The following is a 21,728-nucleotide window of genomic DNA, read 5'->3' on the forward strand; positions in this document are numbered from 1 at the left end:
CAATCAGTAAAGTACTTCTTTAGGTGGATGTACAGAAGTCTTAGCTTCACAGACATCCTGGCTGGGTCATTAGCTAATAACTAAACCATTTTCCTGCTTTTCTCCTGGCTGATGGGAGAACATAAAACAAGAAACTGCGGCGGCCTTTTTTCCTCCTAACTGCCTATACATCTTCTTTATAGCCTGCTAATTTCGAAACGTAATTATGATCCTATAAACGCGAGCACCATTAATTGCAACTTCGCTGAATGTTGACCCACTTTCCTGGGTCAACGGGAAACCATTGAACTGAACAGATTGTCCAGTTCAATGTTCTCCAGTTGGCTTGAGGTTTGGAGCTCAGAAAAAAAATGTTTCTCGGCCTTTTGGAGATTGCGTGCAGTCGAACCATCAGTGAGTCTCTAAATGTATTTCGGTGCAAAAAAACCCAACAACAACAACAGCAGCCTTGCACTTCATCTTCTGTCATAATTTTCGTAGCCTCTTCAGATGCCACCCTGTTATTTTCAGCTTCCCATCCACGCGCAGCGCATTGATGGGCAGGAATGCAAAAATACATGTCATAAAGACCGTGAATCTTGAAAGCTTCTCCCGTCAGTTCAGCGACTAATAAAATAGAGTCTTTTGACAAAGTGTCAGTGCCTTGAAGCTTTTTGAGAGCCTGTCGAAGAGGGAAAGGAAATGCATTTTCTTTTTGTCTTAAAACCCGCACTATAAATTCCTTTTCTAATCCATTTGCGTATGCCTTGCATTTTCCAGAACTACCCATAGCGGAGAGACTCGCCTGCCGTGTCATCCGATGGAGCCTTGTACGTCTGATGAATTCTTTCAAGCACTCAACCATGCAGAGCAAACCTTTAAAAAAATGGAAAACTACTTGAGGCACAAGCAACTGTGCGATGTGGTATTGGTGGCAGGAGATCGACGGATTCCAGCACACAGGTAAGCATCCGTTCAATCCCTTTAGCCGTCGTCCCTTTGGAAACAATAATATGAATAATTCAGTCGAAGCGTGTTCATTTAGTGATTCCAAGGATGGCTTGTTGCTTGTGTGCTTGTTTGTCGTTGGTAGCTATCAACAGAAAAGCCGAAAGGCGTATTGATTTTTTTGGTACCATAACAAAATCGTTAATGTTAACAGTCTTTACATAATGGCGACTACTGTTACCCATTTCAGAAATCTTTCATTAAAACAACAAGAACACCCCTCCTTTGTCCTTTTAAAAGAAATTTTTGTACATTTATTTCTGTTAACTTATTTTATTTGAGCCACGGTGGTGCAGTGGTTAGAGCGCAGTACTGCAGGCTACTTCTGCTGACCGCCGGCTGCCTGCAATTTGGCAGTTCGAATCTCACCAGGCTCAAGGTTGACTCAGCCTTCCATCCTTGCGAGGTGGGTAAAATGAGGACTCGGATTGTTGGGGGCAAGAGGCTGATTCTGTAAACTGCTTAGAGAGGCTGTAAAAGCACTGTGAAGTGGTATATAAGTCTAAGTGCTATTGCTATTTCATTTAAGAGAATGGAGTTTCTCAGTCATCCAGGTCATGGATGTTCTCATCCAAGAAGCTTCTTCAGCTCTGACTGGATGGTGGGGAAGGGAAGGATTTATGCTCCTTGCAGACAGCTGGCCATTTGCATCAGGATAGGATAGGATAGGATAGGATAGGATAGGATAGGATAGGATAGGATAGAATGGAATAGAATTTTTTATTGGCCAAGTGTGATTGGACACACAAGGAATTTGTCTTGGTGCATACTGTTGTGGCTCCGGCCCCCGAGCCTGCTCTCCTCCATGAGAGTGAGAGAGAGGAGCCAGCAGGGCCTCCTTCGCCAGGACCCTCCTCACTGGCACCGCCCCAAGTTCCAGCTGCAGGCCAGGAGGAGGAGCTGACAAAGCCTCCCTCTCCCGGACCCTCCTCCTTATTCCTGGCAACGCCCCAATTCCCAGCTGCTGACGATCAATCCTGGATCCCAGGCAGCGACGTAAAGATAAGCGTGCACAACAGAGGAAAAGGAGTGGCAGGCTCAAAGAGTGTTGAGTCACGGAGCCACACCCCATAGGGGATAAAAGCGGGTGGAGCTGCCATTGGGCTTCGTGACGGACAAAAAACTACCCAGAGTGTGTTGCAGCTCGGTCGATCGGGAGTTAAAGGCCTTTCTTTCCTGTCAGCTTGGCAACGGGACTGGGACAGGAGACTTCTATCTCTGCCTGAGATTAAGACTTCAGAATTTGGCTCTGCACAGTCGCTGCCAAGCCTTGTGCTTCCTACAGAAGAATCAGGCCTGTGTCAATAAAAGGACTGTGAAACTCGCGTTTCTCCGTGACGTGGAAGTGGGGACAGAACACATACACTGTCAATGTACATAAAAGAAACAATATCTATAAATCGTAAGGATACCAGCAACAAGGTTACAGTCATATAGTCATAAATGGGAGGGGATGGGGATAGGAACGATGAGAAGATTAATAGTAGTGCAGATTCAGTAAATAGTCTGACAGTGTTGATGGAATTATTTGTTTAGCAGAGTGATGGCCTTCGGGAAAAAACTGTTCTTGTGTCTAGTTGTTCTGTTGTGCAGTGCTCTATAGCGTCATTTTGAGGGTAGGAGTTGAAACCGTTTATGTCCAGGATGCGAGAGGTCTGTAAATATTTTCATGGCCCTCTTTTTGACTCATGCAGTATAGAGAGTCATTGAGGCCACTTGGAGGTATATCTGTGTCCTCAGGTTCATCTGAGTTTTGCAAATGGGTGTGGTGCCTTCTTGGAACTGCTGAAAGGATTGTGTTGTAGATGTCACATCCCTCCCCTTCTATGTGTCCGTGTGTCAATTTGGACACAGATGGTTTCTTTGACCCCTCTTTCAAATACGGCAGCTAGTTTTTTCAGGCAACTCAGGGCGGCTCCCAATAAAACTGTTTTTAAAATTGCAAAACACACTCGGTTAAAACATACAACATTAAAAACACGAAAAACGAAAAAGATGGTACCAATCCATGCGCACATACCCCATACTCATCTAATCTCCCAGCACTGGAGGCTGCGTGGAACCAGATCTTTAAGGCCCTTAGGGAAGATGTCACGGGAAAAGGCCCCTTCCTGGCTTCCATCAGATGGCAATACAAGTAGGTAAAATGGTATAATGAGGACCCAGATTGTTGGGGGCAATAAGTTGACTTTGTATATAAATATAAATATACAAATAGGATGAAGACTATTGCTAACATAGTGTAAGCCGCCCTGAGTCTTCGGAGAAGGGCGGGATATAAATTCAAATAAATAAAAAAAAGTAGTCCTCAACTTACAGCAGTTGGTTTAGTGTCCGTTCAAAGTTATAACAGCACAGAAAGAAATGACTTGCGACCATTTTTTTCACACTTACAACCGTTGCAGTATCCCTATAGTTATCTGACCAAAATTCAGACGCTTGGCAAATGATTCATATTTATGACGGTGGCAGTGTCCCCGGGGGTGTATGTGTCACCTGATCCCCTTCTTGTGACAAGCACAGTCAATGGGGAATCCAGATTCACTTAACAACCATGTTAACTAACTTAACTGTGGTGAGTCGCTTAATTACCATGGCAAGAAAGGTGGTTAAAAAGGGGCAAAACTTACTTAACAAATGTTTCACTTAGCAACAGACATTTTGGCCTCAATTGTGGCCTTAACTAGAGGGCTACCTGTATTAGGGGGAAGGGACCAGGAGTGTGCCCACCCTAGGTGACCTGGTAAGACGAGTAGATTTTTTAAAAAAACAAAAAAAACAAAACCGCAACAACCTATGGATTTGATTTTGTCAAAAATGAATTGGAAATTCTATTGAGCGGTAATTATGTTATTGCTGTGGTTTGTAAAATAGTATTGAAATTGAATTTTGGGAGAACGAGTACGTGAAGCATTGTATGGTTCAGTGAGCAAAGAAATTTGGATATAACTTGAACAATGGGAAAACACAACGTTTAAAATCTACATTAAATGATAACCCAAAAGAAAATTTCTACAGGATGATGTAGAAGGTATCTTAACACCGGATAAATTGTCAAGAATGTATAAAGGTACTTCAAATGAATGTTGGAAATGTAAATGGAAAGAATAAAGACTGTTTATTATTTATGATGGATGTGTCTGCACCCCCCCCCGAGACGGGCCCCCTGCCAGAAAGTGACTTGGAAAGTGAGGGGGAAGGGCCATCAAGACTTACCTTGGGAGCACCCAGGAGCCAGAGGCAGGCCAGGTGGAAGAGATAACGAGGCCTCCGTCCCCTGACTCTTCCCCCCCCAGGCCATGCCTTCAGACCCAGCTGATGGCAATCAGGCCTGGCTGGATCCTAGGTTTCGTAGGCAGGAGAGGCGGGAACAACAGAAGCAGGAGTGGGGCAGGCCTAGGAAGTGCTGAGTCATGGAGCCACACCCCACAGGATATAAAGGCAGCAAGAGCTGCTGTGCCTCTTCGTAGCAGGCAAATCAACTGATTAACTAGAGCTGAAGTACTGTTCCTGGGTGACTCATCGGTGTCAAGGGAGATAACAGAGACACTTGGCAGACGCTCGCTAGTTTGCTGCCAGAGCTGATAGTGCCAGCTAATTAAGCCATCGCTCGGATGGAGGCAAGGGGAGACAGAACAGTCGAACTGTGATAAAGCAAAAAAATACTGGGGTAGAAGTCACATCTTAATACAGAAGATCCTTAAAGTGAACATAAAACAAGTGTGGAAGTTGTTGTTTTGTTTGTTTGTTTGTTTACATTTATACCCCGCCCTTCTCCGAAGACTCAGGGCGGCTTACAGTGTATAAGGCAATAGTCTCATTCTATTTGTATATATTTTTACAAAGTCAACTTATTGCCCCCCCAACAATCTGGGTCCTCATTTTACCTACCTTATAAAGGATGGAAGGCTGAGTCAACCTTGGGCCGGGCTTGAACCTGCAGTAATTGCAGGCTACTGTGTTCTTAATAACAGGCTTTACCAGTCTGAGCTCTTCCGGCCCTGAGGGAACGATGGTGCCACAGATAGCCTGGCTGTGTGCTGTAGAGGCCTTTAAAGTTAATAACAAGCACCTTGAATTGCAATCAGAAGGAAGCTGGAAGCCAGTGCAGCTCTCCCAACAAAGATGTTACATGGGCAAACTTAGGGATACCCATTATTGTGCCCACTGCCATGTTACGGGGCAGTTGAAATTTACGGGCAGTCTTCAATGCCAGACCCAGGTAGAACATGTTGTAGTAATCCAACCGGGGAGGTGAGCAAGGCATGGGTGACTCTGAGCGAGCATACAGAATACATGGCTTGGCTTTCCTTGTTGTCCTAGTTTTCTAGGTAATTTTAAAAGAAAGAAAAGGCTAAACAGTTAGACATAAGAGAGACAAGATGAGATGAAATGCAGGGGTGAAATGCTCCTGGTTTGGTCCGGTTTGTCCGAACCGGTAGTAAAAAAAAATTTAAATTTTTTTTCTGACGATCAGGTGAGCGACACACAATCGTCAGAACTTTTTTTTTTTTACTTTTTTAGCATTTTTTTTACTGCCGGTTCTCCAGTAGCTGTGGAGCGTGATTGTCAGAGCCTTTTGTTTTACTTTTAAAAGCATTTTTTTACAATCTGTTTGGCCGAATAGGTTGTAAAAAAATGCTTTTAAAAGTAAAAAAAAGGCTCTGAAAATCGCACACCACAGCTGATCATTCCCCCCCCCCCCGGCGCGTTGATCTACTAACCCCATGCCTCCTTTTGGCGTGTACTACGCATGTGCACACGGGCACCTTGCATTTGGGCATGGTGTGTATTGCGCGTGAAGTGTGCGTTTGGCGCACGATACGCATGTGCATGCGCAGCCAGCGAACTGGTAGTAAACCGGTTCAGATTTCACCACTGATGAGATGTGATGAGATGAGATGAGATGGAAGGGAAGAGAAGAGGAGAAGGAGGGGAGAGGAGAGGGGAGGAAGAAGAGGAGGAGGAAGAAGAATAAGAATAATAAGGAGGATAAGAAGAGGAGGAGGGGGTAGAAGAGGAGGAAGAATAAGAATAATAAGGAGAAGGATAAGAAGAAGAAGTAATAGAAGAAGAGGAGGAAGAGGAAAAATAATAAGAATGAGAAGAATGATGATGATGATGATGATGATAAGAAGAAGGAGAAGGAGAAGAAGAAGAAGAGGTGAATACACTGGCACACACTAAAAAAATGACATTCTGCTGCCCGCTCTCAAAAGAAAAATATATTGCCCTACACATACATACACGCACACACACTTAATAAAAAAGATTGCATCAAAGAACGCCGCGATTTTAATTGTACTGAGGGCTTCATATATACGGATTGCTGTTTAAAATGCTTTTTTTATAAGCAGACTGCCAAATTAACCTGAGGCGCCGCTTGCCTTCTCTCTTGTCTCCCTCCTGTTTCACGCGGGCCCAGGTTGGTGCTGTCCTCGGTCTCGGATTATTTTGCAGCCATGTTTACTAACGATGTCCGAGAGGCCAGGCAAGAAGAAATCAAAATGGAAGGCGTGGAACCCAATGCGTTATGGGCGCTGGTGCAGTACGCGTATACAGGTAAAAGCCATCGCTTTGAAAGCCAAGCAAAGGCTAAACTCTATGGTTCGTGTTCCAAGCTGAAGATTCCCCACTTTGCATACGGTGGGTGTGAATTATAATAATAGCCATAAATACTGATTTAGAGATAGCAAGGCCTGGTGTGTGTGTGTTTGTGTTTTAAGCTAATTTCAGAGGGATAAAAGGGTGCTTTTACTCAAACCACTTGAAAGCGTTTTTCCAAAGGAATGTGAATATTAATAAATGCGCTACTTACGTTGTTTTATTCGTTTCCCTTAAACCATCTCCCAACATTGGGATGTTCGAATCTTATTTTATGTTTCTCTAAAGCAGTTCTTAAAAGCTTCAAGATGTAATAGAAGAACAGAGTTGAAAGGGACCTTGGAGGTCTTCTAGTCCGACCCTCCCTGCTCAGGCAGGAGACCCTATACCTGTGATGGCGAACCTATGGCATGCGTGCCAGAGGTGCCACGCAGAGCCCTCTCTGTGGGCACGTGAGCCTTCGCCTCAGCTCAGCTCAGCTCCGCCGCGCATGCGGCTCCCGCCGGCCAGTTGATTTTCTGGTCTCTGCCACGCGTGTGCCTGCAGGAGATGCGCACAAATGCACAGGGGGCTAAAGCAAAGAGGACGACTCGGGAGTAGGGCCAAGAGATGATTGGCCCCTCCCATAAGGCTTAAAACAGACCAGCAACGGCATTTGGGCTTTGCCGGAAAACAATGTTGGTAGCTTCGTCTTCTGTTTCATCTACGTCTTGCATTTATTTTTGTGACTTCTGAATGTTTGTCAAGAAAGGCCTTTGGCAGTTTGCCTAATTGGACCAAGGTTGGCGATAGGACTGAGGAATTTATGTTGGGAGGAATTTGCTTTAATTTGAGTTGAATGACGCTGGGAACGAAGTAATTCTCAGCTGTTCGAATAAAGTTTGTTTGTTTTTTCACAGACTGAGTTTCCTACTATTTACTTGGCCCTGGGTCACAATGTAGGGGGAACCCCAATACCTGTGTAACCCCGACCCCCAAAAGATATACTCTTGGTAGTCTTTATAATCATATAACTCTGTATCAATTATGGAACATTACTGTGTGTGGGAAAGCAGAAGTTATCTAGCTTGACAGAAGAATTATGTTGCAACCTGAAAGAACTATTTGTACGTACTGTAACTGTGTACATCTTAACCCCTGGAACATACCGGGTAAGAGTAGGGTAAGGAAAGTAACTAGTGACACGTGTTAGAGGATGTCTCATGACTTGAAAGATGTATGATAATGCCATATATGGTCAAGTTAACTGTAAACCAATTACGTATCACCTCGTGTTTTCCTATTTGCTACTTTCTGTACCAAATACTATAAAAGAATATGCTTGGGAAGTGCCTGGGGTCTAGGCTTTCTTTTCCACGTGAGTGGAAGTCTGTATCTATTTGCACAGATAATTAAATAAATAATTCTTGTTTCTCCAATCCTTCGTGGTATTCTCTCCTTCCACTGAAAACGTAAGTTTTCCCCTAACATTTCTGGCACCCCAGATGGGACTTGGGGTCTTAAACTACCCCTCTCCTAAGAAGAGAAGGAGTTTTGGGACTCTGAGTGGTGAGTTCGTCCACTGCCTCGGCCTTGTTGGGCCAGGGAGAACATCCCTTTAGTGGCGCCACCGGACCTTTGATCCGAGGGATTTCTCACTGGTTTAAGGTGGGATAGTTGCACTAACCATCACAAGAACCACCAGAAGGAGGAGACCAAGGGAACCAGAGACACCTGGTTAGAGGAGAACAGACGCCTGCAGGCAAGTATAAGGGGAAAAGGTTAACACCCTCCCTTCTAAAGAGATGGTGGTGGGGGACTGATCCCCCCCCCATTAACAGGAAAAGGTGGGAGGTTGTCAAGTGTGTGACAGAAAAGCAACTCCCCTGTGTGTCTTGAGAAGGAAAGGACCCCTTACGTTCCTCTCAATTTCCCGTTCCCTAATTGTCTTTGTCTGGTACCCTGGGAGGAAAATGGGAGGAGGAAGTAGTCCTTTGGAGTGTATGTTGAAAAACTTCAAGGCAGGGCATGTTTCCCAGGATTTTGAGATTAAGTGGAGTAAGCAGAAAATGAAAACTTTCTGCGAGGCAGAATGGCCTCAAAGAAAGAGGAGCTTTTGACACATCATTAGCCCTAAAGGTCCATCAAATAGTGCTTCAGGAAAAAAAAAGAAAAAAAATTAAGAAACCACCCCCCCAGTCATACCTAGTTGCCCAGTGGAATTACCTCACCTACCACCATATTCACCACCACCACATGAGTCTTTAGCAGCATCAGGATCCTCAAAAAGGGAAGGAGGATCAGTAGGGCTGGACCACCTCTCCCAATTTTTGGAAGGCTTTAGTGGAGAGGACAAGGGCCTGGTTGGGATAGAGCCCGGGGTCCAGGATAGGTCCATGAAAACAGGAATCTCGCCAAAAGCTTCTACCCCAGAATTTAAGGGTTGGGGAAAAGTAGGGGGTGCGAGACCAAAGGTGTAGTGTTGTGTCTCGCCCGCTTTCACCGCAGCCGGGGCCTTCTTATCTGCTTCTAAACGCTGAGGAATGTCCTAGTATGCCTCCTGGCCCCAGCCCTGGCTCCATGCCCAGACAGGCCGAGGAAGAAGAAGTACCTCCAGCCCCCAGCCCTGGCTCCATGCCCAGGCAAACGGAGCAACTAGACCCCTCCCCCACAGCATGTGAGCCTGAGGAAGGTCAATTGCCAACAGCTGCAGACTGGAGTGACCCTCGCTTCAGAAGAATTGATAGGCGGCGGCGACAGAAGGAAGGGAGGGGCAGGCCTGGATAAGTGCTGAGTCATGGAGCCACACCCCATGGCCTATATAAAGGATCTGCTTTCTGGCATTCTCTGAGTCAGGCAAAGTCTACCTTATCTTGCTGAAGTCACTTTCTGGTCTCCTGCCTGCCTCGAGAACTTTGCTGGGACTTTGGCAGAGCTGCAGAGGCACGCCTGATTCGGATTTCCCTGACCCGGTCGTCAGTGGAGGAGTGGGACACGACAGATAGTGCCTGAGGTCCTAGATAAGTCCGTAGGGGCTGACTCTTTGCCAACAGCCTCAACCCCAGAGGGAAAAGGGGGTGAGGTAAGGGGGGCAATTGTCAGGTCACCCTCACAGGATAGTAGCCAGAAAGACGTTTGTGGACAGGGAAAAGGAAGAGGGAAAGAAAAGGACCAGAAAATAAAGAGAAAGGCAGAGTTGCTCACTGTTGCATTAAAAGGGATGCCTAGAGGGAGGGGTGCTGGCAGGGGATGACATTATGGACTGACTCTGGGACGAAACCAGTGTGTAAAAAGGAAGGACACTAGAAAGGGGAGTGCCCAGAAAAGGATAAGGAAATGGCACCAGTGGGGAATAAGTGGGGAATAAGGGAAGGTTTGCAAATAACTTCAGGGGTGGCCAAGGCCAAAGCGTGAGAGGGCGGGGCAAAAAGGTAGGATTTTCAAAGCCCCCTCTCATGGGTCTGGCAGAGGTGGAGGAATGGGATTGAAGCCGACCAGGCTCAGTAAACCTCCAAAAAGGAAATAAGCCTATGGTCAGTATAGTTATTGGAGGCAAAGCTATCCCCTTCCTAGTGGACACTGGTGCCACATGGTTAGTATTGACGCAACCCCTAGTACCAGCTTCCCCCTACTCTATAAATATATAGGGAGCGACAGGAAAAACATTGAAAAGGCCTTACCTAGAACCAGGTAGGGGGGCCTCTGTGGCTCAGGCTGCTAATGCAGTCTGTTATTAACAACAGCTGCCTGCAATTACTGCAGGTTCTAGTCCCACCAGGCCCAAGGTTGACTCAGCCGTCCATCCTTTATAAGGTAGGTAAAATGAGGACCCAGATTGTTGGGGGCAATAAGTTGATTTTGTATATAAATATACAAATAGAATGAAGACTATTTGCTAACATAGTGTAAGCCGCCCTGAGTCTTCGGAGAAGGGCGGGATATAAATGCAAATTTAAAAAAAAACAAAAAACAGCAACAACCAGTAACCGTTGCGGGAAGAAGCAATACGTAGATGGTCTACTAGCAACAGGACAGTTAGAGGAGGAAGCGAAAAGGAACCACTCAGATGGGTGGTTTCCTGAAGGGACCAACCACGATGAGTGAACAAACGATGTTAACGACTGAGAGCACATTGCCTGCTGTCTTGTTCACATCCAGAGATCGGTGGATCTGTTTCTGTCTCTTCCAGTTTGACTGGGATCCAAATGATTTGCCGGGTGGGGCCATTTGTTCCATGAAGCCTTGTTTCTCAACCTCAGCAATTTTTAAAACGTGGCTCCCTGGGGGATCTTAGCAGTTAAAGTCCTCACATCTGGAAGCTGCTGAAGCTGAGAAACAATGGAGTAGAGCCCCTAGGACAAGTACCACTGCTATTGCATTCATCACTCGGATGCTAACATGCTCCTCCTTGAGGTTTTTGTCTGATTACTGCATGTCAACTGCCTACCCATTGAAAACCCTACAGCAGGGCTCTCCAAACTTGGCAATTTTAAGATTTTTGGACTTCAACTCCCAGAATTCCCCAACCAGCATGGCTGGCTGAATTCTGGGAATTGAAGTCCGCAACTCTTCAGGCTGAATCAAAGAAATAACATTCTGGGGAAAGAAATAAGAAGTGGGTTGGGTTGAAATCTATGCAACGCTTAATATGAAATACTGTTTATGCTCCTAAAGTAGTTTATTGTTATCTGAATTATAGTAGGTTTGCTCAGGAAAGTGCACTTGCTACGTACAATAGAAAAATGTCACTCGGTGAAGATTTGTTTTTTTTTTTAATTGACTTTTCTTTGGATGTTTTTACTTTTGGTACAAAATTGCTAAAGGCTGATGAAATTTCTGGAATATAACCTTTCTTTAGGGAAAAAAATGACACTTTTTGGGGGGTGGGAATACAAGTCAAGGTAGTACTTAAACCTGAAAAAATTCTAGGTGAAAGAAGTGCTCAAGTTTTGTTCATCTGCCCCTTTTCTAGACGTTTCTTGGTCTTTCCTGTCTGCCTCTTACATCTGTGGCATTTCTTGGTGATTATCCAAATCCGTATTTCAGCTTTTTCTTACAACTGTCTCAATAACCAACTTTATAGCTGTTGTGACCCAGGCCCAAGTAGCTATTGCCAGACACAATCATTCCTAGACAAACATATTTTATTAGAACAGCTGAGATTTATTTCATTCTCAGCTTAGTCCCAATTAATTCCAAGACAAAGCCCTTCAGAAAAAGTCCTTCGGCCTTATCACAAACCTTTGTCTTCTTTGGCACCCTGCCAAAGGCTTTTCTTGGCAAAGCCCCACGAAGTTCAGAAACAAGAGACACTGACAAGAAACATGTAGCAACGTTGCTTTCCTACAAAGAGCCCAAGAGCCGTTGCTGTTCTTTTAAGCCTTATGGGAGGGGCCAATCATCTCCTGGCCTTACTCGTCCTTTTTGCTTTAGCTGCTTTTTCTTTCTGGCAGCTCTTCGCAGGCATGCGCTAGGAACAGGCTCCTGTTCCTCTGCCTGTCTGCTGTCCGCCTCTAGAGTTCTCCAGAGTCTGTGCATCGCTCCCAGATGGCCCTGGTCCCATCTTTGCCTCCGACACAGAGGCCTTCCCCTGACTCTAGGACTTGTCCGGGCCTTCCCCTGACTCTAGGACTGGCCCATTGTCCTCCCCAGCCTCCTCACTGTCCAACTCCGCTGCCAGCTCCGTGGGCTGCTGGTGGAACACAACAATAGCATTATAAACGATAGTAAGGCTCTCATTTCCATATCCTAAAAACCTCTGATGGCAGATTTCCAAAATGCGGAAATCAATTGAAGCGTCTGTGGGTTTTTCTTATTTTTATTCTTGTCTAAACCATAATGAGCCGTTTGATTGGGTAACTGTGGCCTTTCGACTCCTCATGCCTAGTAACTCTGTTTTAAACCATCCTAGGTCGTCTCGAATTAAAGGAAGATAACATTGAATGCCTGCTGTCTACAGCTTGTATTCTTCAGCTGTCTCAGGTGGTAGAAGCTTGCTGCAAGTTTTTAATGAAGCAGCTTCACCCTTCAAATTGCCTTGGAATCCGTTCTTTCGCTGATGCCCAGGGCTGCACAGATTTGCACAAAGTGGCCCACAATTACACCATGGTATGCAGTTCTTATAATGTTTGTTTTATTTATGTGAAAAGCATCCCATAATATTGTCGTCGTCATCATCATCATTATCCTAGATGTGTTTATTAAGATTTCTGTTTTATTTTCAAAGGATGTAGAAGAGAGCATTGAATCCCTCTTAATCCTTGGTTTTTCGTAGAATAGAATAGAACAGAACAGAACAGAATGAATAGAAAAGAAATAGGGATGGGATGGGATGGGATGGGATGGGATGGGATAGGATGAATTAGAATAGAAATAGGAATAGGAATAGAATAGACTAGAACAGAACAGAACAGAACATAATGAATTAGAATAGAATAGAATAGAATAGAATGAATTAGAATAGAAATAGGAATAAATAGAACAGAACAGAACGAATTAGAGTAGAATAGGAATAGGAATAGGATAGAGTAGAATTGAATTGAATTGAATTGAATTCTTTATTAGCCAAGTCAAGAATCATAAGGCACAACACTTGATGATAGTCATAGGGAAACAGTCAATATAAATATTAATCACATATTAATCAAATAGCAGGGTGGATTTTTTTAAAAGCTGGTTTTACGGTTCTTGGGTTTCTCTTATTTTGCGAGCTGCACAGAGTTGTGGCATGTATCCCAGTATAGAACAGCCATATAGAGCTTTCCTGAAATGAATAACAGCTGCAAGGTATGTGTACTAGGATAAAATTCAAATAGCATCTAAAGCAGTGCAAAGTGATAAATCTGCTCAGTGGCTTAAATATTCTGACGTTTGCTAAACTCCTGCTATAGTAGCTTCAAACTTGGAAAATTTTGACATGAGACACCCACTAGTTTTATTCAAACTCATCTTTTTCTTTGCAGAATGTTATTTAAGTTGTGTGAGCTGCCCATACATCCAAATCCTGCTAATACGTTTTGCAGAACAATAACTGTTCAGACATCCCTGTGAGTTCTTGCACTGAAGAAATTATCTTCAAATCATCAAGAGCTTTTTTTAGCTCCTCCTTTTCTTAGAATTAGAATAGAATAGAATTTTTTATTGGCCAAGTATGATTGGACACACAAGGAATTTTTCTTTGGTGCATACGCTCTCGGTGTACATAAAAGGTACATTCATCAAGAAGGGGAGAGGGCAGGGATTTTTGCTACCGGTTCTCCGAACCACCTGCCACCATCGCTATCTGATCGGGCGAACCGGGAGCATTTCAACCCTGCTTAAATCTATACAAATTCCCAAAAAAATTAAACATGATGACATGTTCAGTAGTATTTTGGAAAAATTAAAAACTCTATTATAACAATTTCTTTCTTTCTTTCTTTCTTTGCATTTATATCCCGCCCTTCTCCGAAGACTCAGGGCGGCTTACACTATGTTAGCAATAGTCTTCATTCTATTTGTATATTTATATACAAAGTCAACTTTTATTGCCCCCAACAATCTGGGTCCTCATTTTACCTACCTTATAAAGGATGGAAGGCTGAGTCAACCTTGGGCCTGGTGGGACTAGAACCTGCAGTAATTGCAGGCAGCTGCTGTTAATAACAGACTGCATTAGCATTCGCAGTCTGAGCCACAGAGGCCCCTATTGATGATTTTAAGTAATGGACTAGTATATTACTAAAATATAAATTTTGACACCTGAACTACTACTCCCCCAGTGATTTCCGATACAAGATTTTGCTATTCTTTTGTATCACTGATATTTTTCTTTCTCCTTTATTAATTTATTATAGCATTTTCCCTAAGGCTAAAACCATGGAAATAGCCTCTTTCAAAGCTATTGGCATTGAAAGAGAAAACAAAAACCACAAAGCCACTCTTCTAGCCTTTAACAGTGTGAGTTGAATAAAATTTAAATTAAGATGGTTTTTAAAAAGCGATTTTCCAGAGTAATTAGTTGTGCTACATCAATTCTTCCCAGGGCCTTTTGGAAAAAAAAAAATGGTTTAATTCCAACAGAGACATGAAATTGAATTTTAGTAATAAGGAGCACCATAGAAGCACTTCCTTTGGCTGGAAATATACGTTGCCATGGAAACAGTACAGAAATGTGTAGGCCAATTGAATCTTCAATTAGAGTCAATCCCTACTAATTTCATTTGCTTAAAAGCTCCTTGAAATCAAAAAAATTTAAAGCCATTTTGCCCTCATTTTTTTTTTGCAATGTGGGTACCGACACTACAGGGACTCCTCCACTAATGAACACAACTGAGCTCAAGATTTCTGTTGTTAAGTAAGATCTTTGTTAAATGAGTTTTGCTCCTTTTTTTAAAAAACAAAACAAACCAAGCCTAAATATTTCATCCAAAAAAGATCGTACAAACCGTTCAGCCTTCCAAATATTTATTTGCAAAATATTTGCATTGCATTGCGTTCTCTCCTCTATAGTCGCATTCTCCCTTGTAAATAAATACCTTGCAGGCTGTACAGTTTGTACGATCTTTTCCGGATGAAATATTTAGGCTTGGTAAAAAATTTCGCTGATCAATTTAAATATAAATGTAAAGAAATATATTGAAGGCTGTTCAGTTTGATTGATCTTTTCTGGATGAAATATTTAGGCTTGGTAAAAAATTTCGCTGATCAATTTAAATATAAATGTAAAGAAATATATTGAAGGCTGTTCAGTTTGATTGATCTTTTCTGGATGAATATTTAGGCTCAGTAAAACTTTTTGCAGATCAATTCCCCCCTCCCCCCCCGGTGAATTTTTATTTTCACTGGGTCAGCGAGCGCTGGTTGGAATCTCCTTTGTCATACCAGTGAACGAGAAAGAAGACTGAAAAAATCAAATGGATAATATATGGATCCAGGTTTTCCCTCCGTTTCATATACGTGTGGTGTTGTGGTCCGCCAGCAGCCTATAGAGCTGGCAGCAGAGTCAGAGAGTGAGGAGGCTGGGGAGGAACATGGGCCAGTCCTGGAGCCTGGGGAAGGCTCGGACGAGGGCTCTGTGTTAGAGGCAGAGAGGGGGCTAGGGCCATCTGGGAGTTATGTGCGGACTCCGGAGCCTCCAAAGTCGGAACATCAGAGAGGCAGAGGAATAGGGGGAGCCTGTTTCTAGTGTGCACATGCACAGAGCTGCCAGAAGGCAAGTACAGTTAAAACAAAAGGGGCGACTTGGGAGTAAGGCTTGGAGATGGTTGGCCCCTTCCATAAGTCATAAAGGAAGAGCAAAGGCATGTGGGCCTTTGCAGGAAGCAATATTGTGGATGGTGTTGGTTTGTACTTTGAAGCTCCATTTTTGACTCTGTGTTTCCGTGTGGCCAAGATAATTGCCAATTAGGTCTTTAGCAGCGTGTCAAAGAAGATAAAAGTGGGTGTTTACCAGCCTTTTCTGAAGGACTGTGGCAGACTTCTGTTGGACTATTTATAAACTCTTGGTGAGTCAGCACCTGCTGTGAATGAAAGGAATTCACAGCTGTTAATTTTTTTTTTAAAAAAAGGGTTTTGGGACTAATTGTGTGGTTTTTACTATATGGGGAAGCCTAGGTCAGAACACGTGGTTTTATTTATACTTCTTATCATTTTTAGGAGCACTTCATGGAAGTCATTAGAAACCAAGAATTCCTCCTGTTACCGGCCACTGAAATTGCAAAGCTGTTAGCTAGCGATGATATGAACATTCCTAGCGAAGAGACTATTCTTAATGCATTGCTCACTTGGGTGCAACACGATTTGGAACAACGGAAGAAAGATCTCAGTAATCTCTTAGCATACATCAGACTCCCTTTACTGGCACCACAGGTGAGTAAATGACATTCCCTACAGCCCATCATCTGTCTTCAGATCTCTCAATAACTTAAGAAATCGCCACTTAATGGTCTCTTACATGGAGAGTTTTCCTTTTTAAAAAAAATAAAAATAATTCTAAGGCCTTCTAACCGCGCATGTCTTTTCTGAATTTAGAAAAACGATTTTTGAATCATCAACCCGAGAGAAGGCCAGTTCACACAAGGGTGTGATAAAATTATTGCCGTCTTTTCAGGCGTTGAAAATTAGAGGAGAGATTTCTGGATAAAACAGAGACTAATCCAAGAAATGTAAAAGCTGCTATCCCATTAAAAGGGAGATGTGTTCTGACCAAGGCTTCACCAGCAGCACGAAGCCAAGTCCTTGTCCCGATAAACCCTTTTTATTTAATTTACAGTGAATTCCTCTCTAGCAAAGTCTTTCAAGATAGTTCACAGTTACCGACCTTTATCAGGTTTGGAGAGTGGCCAGTCTGATATCTTTCAGACGCCTGCAATACTTGGCAAGAATGCAGTAATGAACGAATTGTCTCCTGCAAACTCCACTCCCCTTTCGCTCCTCTTTTATTCCCTATGGGAGGGGCCCTTCATCGTCCAACTGTGGCCTTACTCTCAAGTCGACCCTTGTTCCTTAATGGTTCCCTTCGTCTGATGAATCGTCCCTTCGTCATGCGCACATCGGGAACAGGCTCCAGCTGTTTGTCTGCCCCACTGATATCCGGATCCGAAGGTAGCTGATAATTGTCGGATGGCCCTGGCCCCCTCTCTGCCTCCGATGCAGAGCACTCATCAGAGCCTTTCCCAGACTCCAGGACTGGCCCATGTTCCTCCCCAACCTTCTCACTGGCAGGCCATGACAGGAGACAGCTTTGCTGATCCATTTTAAAAATTCAATCAGGGCAAGATTTTATCTCGGTTGCTACGTGGAACCGGTTTCTTGGACTGAAACAATCATTTTATCGTGCATCTAAAACCAGTTAAATGTTTATTGGGAATTCCACCAGCGATGCGAATCCCTCAGGCAGAACTTGTCCTGTGTTCAATGAGAGCGTAAATTCATGATGCCTTAATTAAATACTTTACAAACGTTATCTCAGTGAAGGGTGGCATATCTTTGGTTAAAGAAAGCTTCAAAGTACTAAAACATCAGGAGATATGGAAATGAGTATTTTGTGGTCTATTCCAATTATGCATAAATACGGCTGTGTTTAGTCACCTGGGGAGATGAGAGCTGAATTTGTTTCAAGGCGGCCATCATCATGTAGATTTGTTCGGTGGCCCGGGAGATTGAAACAGGCTTCCAAAGAGCCAGTGACTGATATTTATAATTTTACATAAATTGTTCCAGGCTGTAGAATCTTAAAACCCCAAACTATGCCAGTGACTGTGATTAATGGGAAATATTATCAAATCCTATTGACGTGAAGGTTTTGTATAGACTACCAGAGAAGGGCAGGCAGCGTCTAGGGCGGAGTCAAGAGAGGAACCAGCCTGGAATCGTTACATTCCCACAAGTCCAACACAGAGGTAGTATTCAGCTTGTTCGTACCGGTTTGGGCGAACCGGTAGGGGAGATCGCGGGTGGGCCTGCCCAACCGTCGCGGCTCTGTGCCGTCCCATTTAGTCACGGTTTCGAGAATTTGACTGAGAATCTCCATGGACGTCCAAACACACACGCATATGGGTTTAAAGTTCCTGTGAGAAAAGGAAGAACAACAAAAAAAGAAGTAATCAAAAATGTTTCCTGCTTCGAACAAAATAGATATCAGATTAAGAGATATCAGATTGCCTTTGAATAATAAGGATGTATTATCTTAGAATGTTATGGGGGAGGTTAGGAAATGAAAAGACTCGGATGAGGTTAATTGCGTTGCAAGGGAAAATTTTAGTCTATGTTTGGCTTTGTGTAATAATACCTTGTGATTGACCCGGGAAGCCGGGGAAGGAGGGGAAGGGGTTTTGGGGGGAAAGGGGGAAAAATGTTTGTTTGTTTTCTAAAACTTTTTCAATTAAAAAAAAAATGTTTCCTGCTTCGGATGACTACGCCAGAAATTTTAATTTGTAACATTATATTAAAATAAGCTTCGCTAAATTGTAGATCAATATTTGTTGATGATGCTATTTTACTCGATCAGCTAAACACTTACTAGAGTTGCAACGTTTTAAAGAGTAGCCTAGGTTGATTTGGATAGAATGCAGCAAATCTAGTTAATTTAGAGCAAACATATTGGTCTTTAGTGAGGATTAACACTGTAAAACGTGATTTTGATGCCTATGAATGTCTGTTATGCTGCTCTGTTCATTAGGAATTATACAGAATCAAAGCTTACATTCGCCAAAGCTCACGATACCAAAGAAATTTGCAGCAGTTAAAAACACATAAAGCACAGAACTAAATAGTAATGCGTAATATAATTTCTAAATTCTACATGTTTATTGCAGTGTTAAGTTAACCTGGCTGCAGCACAGATACTTTGTGTGAAAGTTTCATCTAACAGAGCAATTGCCACTTCGGTTAAATGGATTTTTATCCTAGAGAAAATAGTTAAAACCTGCTCTGATGTACAGAAGCTGAAATTTTTAAATATTAGTGCTTGTTCTTTTTATGCCCTGATTGTTGCAAATCATTTATTAAGCGTTCATACTGATGATAGGTTCGAATAGATGATACCCACGGTGCCAAATGAATTTGCATTTCATGCTGGCTTATTCCTGATCCACTATTACGGCGTAGCAATCCAGTACGTTTATTTTTCCTTTTGCCTAGTTTCTAGCCGACATGGAAAACAACGTACTCTTCAGAGATGACATTGAATGTCAAAAACTGATCATGGAAGCCATGAAGTACCATTTGTTGCCGGAGAGAAGGCCCATGCTGCAAAGCCCTCGCACAAAGCCCAGAAAATCTACTGTGGGCGTCCTGTTTGCAGTGGGAGGCATGGATGCCACTAAAGGTATATTGGTTTATAATAAAGATTAAAAACGAAGCCATCATACGGGGAGTCCTCAATACGAGGACACCGAACGACCGTTGCAGATCCTGAGGGCCGCCTGGTCAAAATTTGGACGCTTGGCCACTGACTCGTATTTATGATGGTTGCAGCGCCCCCGGGGTCATGAAGTCAGGCACCTTTGCCGACCTTCTGACGAGCAAAGTCAACGGGTAAAGCAGATTCACCTAACAACCGTGTCACTAACGCAGGGGTGTCAAAACTCAAGGCCCGGGGGCCGAATCTGACCCGCAGGATGCTTAGATCTGGCCACATGGAAACAGCAAAGAATCCGCCTGCGGTGCCTCTGCCAACGAAAATGGAGCGTGCGGTCCACCCGAGCTCCGTTTTTGCTGGCGGAGGGTTGCAGGAGGCCGTCGCAGCCGAAAACTGAGGTCGGGAGCCCGTTTTTGCTGGCAGAGCGCTCGGGCCGCCACAGGCGCCCCCGACACGAGTGACCTCGAGCTGGCCACATCCACCCCGCCCCGCCGAGGTCAACACAACCCTGATGCGGCCCTCAATGGAGTTGAGTTTGACACCCCTGCACTAATGTAACAACTCCAAGGATCTATTTGTGGCAAGGAAGGTCGTAAAAAGGGTTAACAAATGTCTTACGTAACAACACAAATCTTGGGCTCAGTTATGGCTATAAGTTGAGGCTACCTGTACTTGAGAGTTTCATGAGCAACTAATTGGTGTAATCACCTGCACAGTTCAAGTATAAATAAATCTGTTTGGATCGTGCCTATTTAATTAGTAAGACTATCCCTAACCTTCTGCATGGAGTCCTAACTGTTTCCTTTTCATAGAACTGCTATTATTGTTCCAAGTACTCTTTTTTTTAAAAAAACAACAACATATATTATACTATTATTAAGGAGCGACCAGCATTGAGAAATACGATCTCCGAACCAATATGTGGACTCCTGTTGCAAATATGAATGGGAGAAGGTTACAGTTCGGAGTCGCCGTGTTAGATGATAAATTGTACGTCGTCGGAGGTAGAGACGGATTAAAAACATTGAATACTGTGGAGTGTTATAACCCCAAGACAAAAACATGGAGCGTGATGCCACCCATGTCAACTCACAGGCATGGGCTTGGTATGTATAAATATTTGCATATTTTTTTTTAAAAAAAAAGGGTTATGAGTTACACGCTTACCAGATTAATTCAAGTAAGCGATTCCAATGTTTTATTTGTGGGTTCGATGTTGTGGGGGGGGGGGTGGAAATTAACTTTAAAACTGTTAAATAACATTAGTTATATTTGTGGGTCTCAATTTAGAGCCCATAAATTCATACATAGCGATGCGGTGGCTCAGTGACTAAGACACTGAGCTTGTTGATCGAAAGGGCAGCAGTTCAGTGGTTCGAATCCCTAGTGCTGCATAATGGGGTGAGCTCCCGTGACTTGTCCCAGCTTCTGCCAACCTAGCAGTTCGAAAGCACGTAAAAAATGCAAGTAGAAAAATAGGGAGCACCTTTGGTGGGAAGGGAATAGTGTTCCATGCGCCTTTGAATCATGCTGGCCACATGACCAGGGAGATGTCTTCGGACAGCACTGGCTCTTCGGCTTTGAAATGGAGATGAGCACCGCTGCCTAGAATCGGGAACGACTAGCACGTATGTGCGAGGGGAACCTTTACCTTTAAATTCATACTAGTAGGAGCAAACTTTCCCACTTACAGCAAGAATCTGCTCCCGTTCAACTATCTCTGGCTAAATTACTTTTCTTTCAAATATCTTACATTATTAACTTTAACGGGAACTCTGATAGCACAGAATGCAGAATTGCAGGCTAACTCTGCTCACAGACTAGAGTTTGATCCCAACTGAGCTCAAAGGTTGACTCAGCCTTCCATCCTTCCCAGGTCGGTGAACTGAGGACCCAAATTGTTGGGGGCAACATACTGACTCTATAAACCATCCAGAGAGTGCTGTATAGCGTTATGAAGCGGTATATAAGTCTAAGTGCTGAGTGGTGTGGTGGCCTAGAGGTGGAGCTCTCACCTCACAACCAGGAGGCTGTGAGTTCAATCCTAGGTAGACGCAGGTATTTTTCTCTCTCTGGGCACGATGAGAATATATCTGCTGAACAAAACTCCGCATGGGTGACAGGGAAGGGCATCCGGCCAGTAAACACTCAGCACCATTCAGTTGCCCAGACTCCACCCCCCCCGCAAGGGTTTATGGAGTCATTTAAAAAAGATGATATAAGTCTAAGTGCTATTGCTATTAAGCATTTTGAGTAATAACCAACATTATGAATATTAAACTTAACTTGATTTCTCATGTTACTTATATCCTACCTG

The 21,728-nt window shown here is 43.6% G+C and overlaps 1 protein-coding gene across 2 annotated transcripts in view; it reads left to right on the forward strand.

Annotated features, from left to right (window-relative positions):
* The window catches only part of KLHL5 (kelch like family member 5), a 48,053-nt gene that overhangs the window by 12,133 nt on the left and 14,192 nt on the right, over positions 1-21,728 (forward strand). For both annotated transcript variants that reach the window (XM_058193193.1, XM_058193194.1), the window contains 6 exons: positions 760-942; positions 6,413-6,549; positions 12,482-12,678; positions 16,207-16,419; positions 19,192-19,378; positions 20,293-20,517. In XM_058193193.1, coding sequence (XP_058049176.1) covers positions 800-942; positions 6,413-6,549; positions 12,482-12,678; positions 16,207-16,419; positions 19,192-19,378; positions 20,293-20,517 — 1,102 coding nt within the window. In that variant the 5' untranslated portion in view covers positions 760-799. The remainder of the gene's footprint in view (positions 1-759; positions 943-6,412; positions 6,550-12,481; positions 12,679-16,206; positions 16,420-19,191; positions 19,379-20,292; positions 20,518-21,728) is intronic.

Source organism: Ahaetulla prasina, chromosome 8, assembly GCF_028640845.1.
Source record: "Ahaetulla prasina isolate Xishuangbanna chromosome 8, ASM2864084v1, whole genome shotgun sequence".
NCBI lineage: Eukaryota > Metazoa > Chordata > Lepidosauria > Squamata > Colubridae > Ahaetulla > Ahaetulla prasina.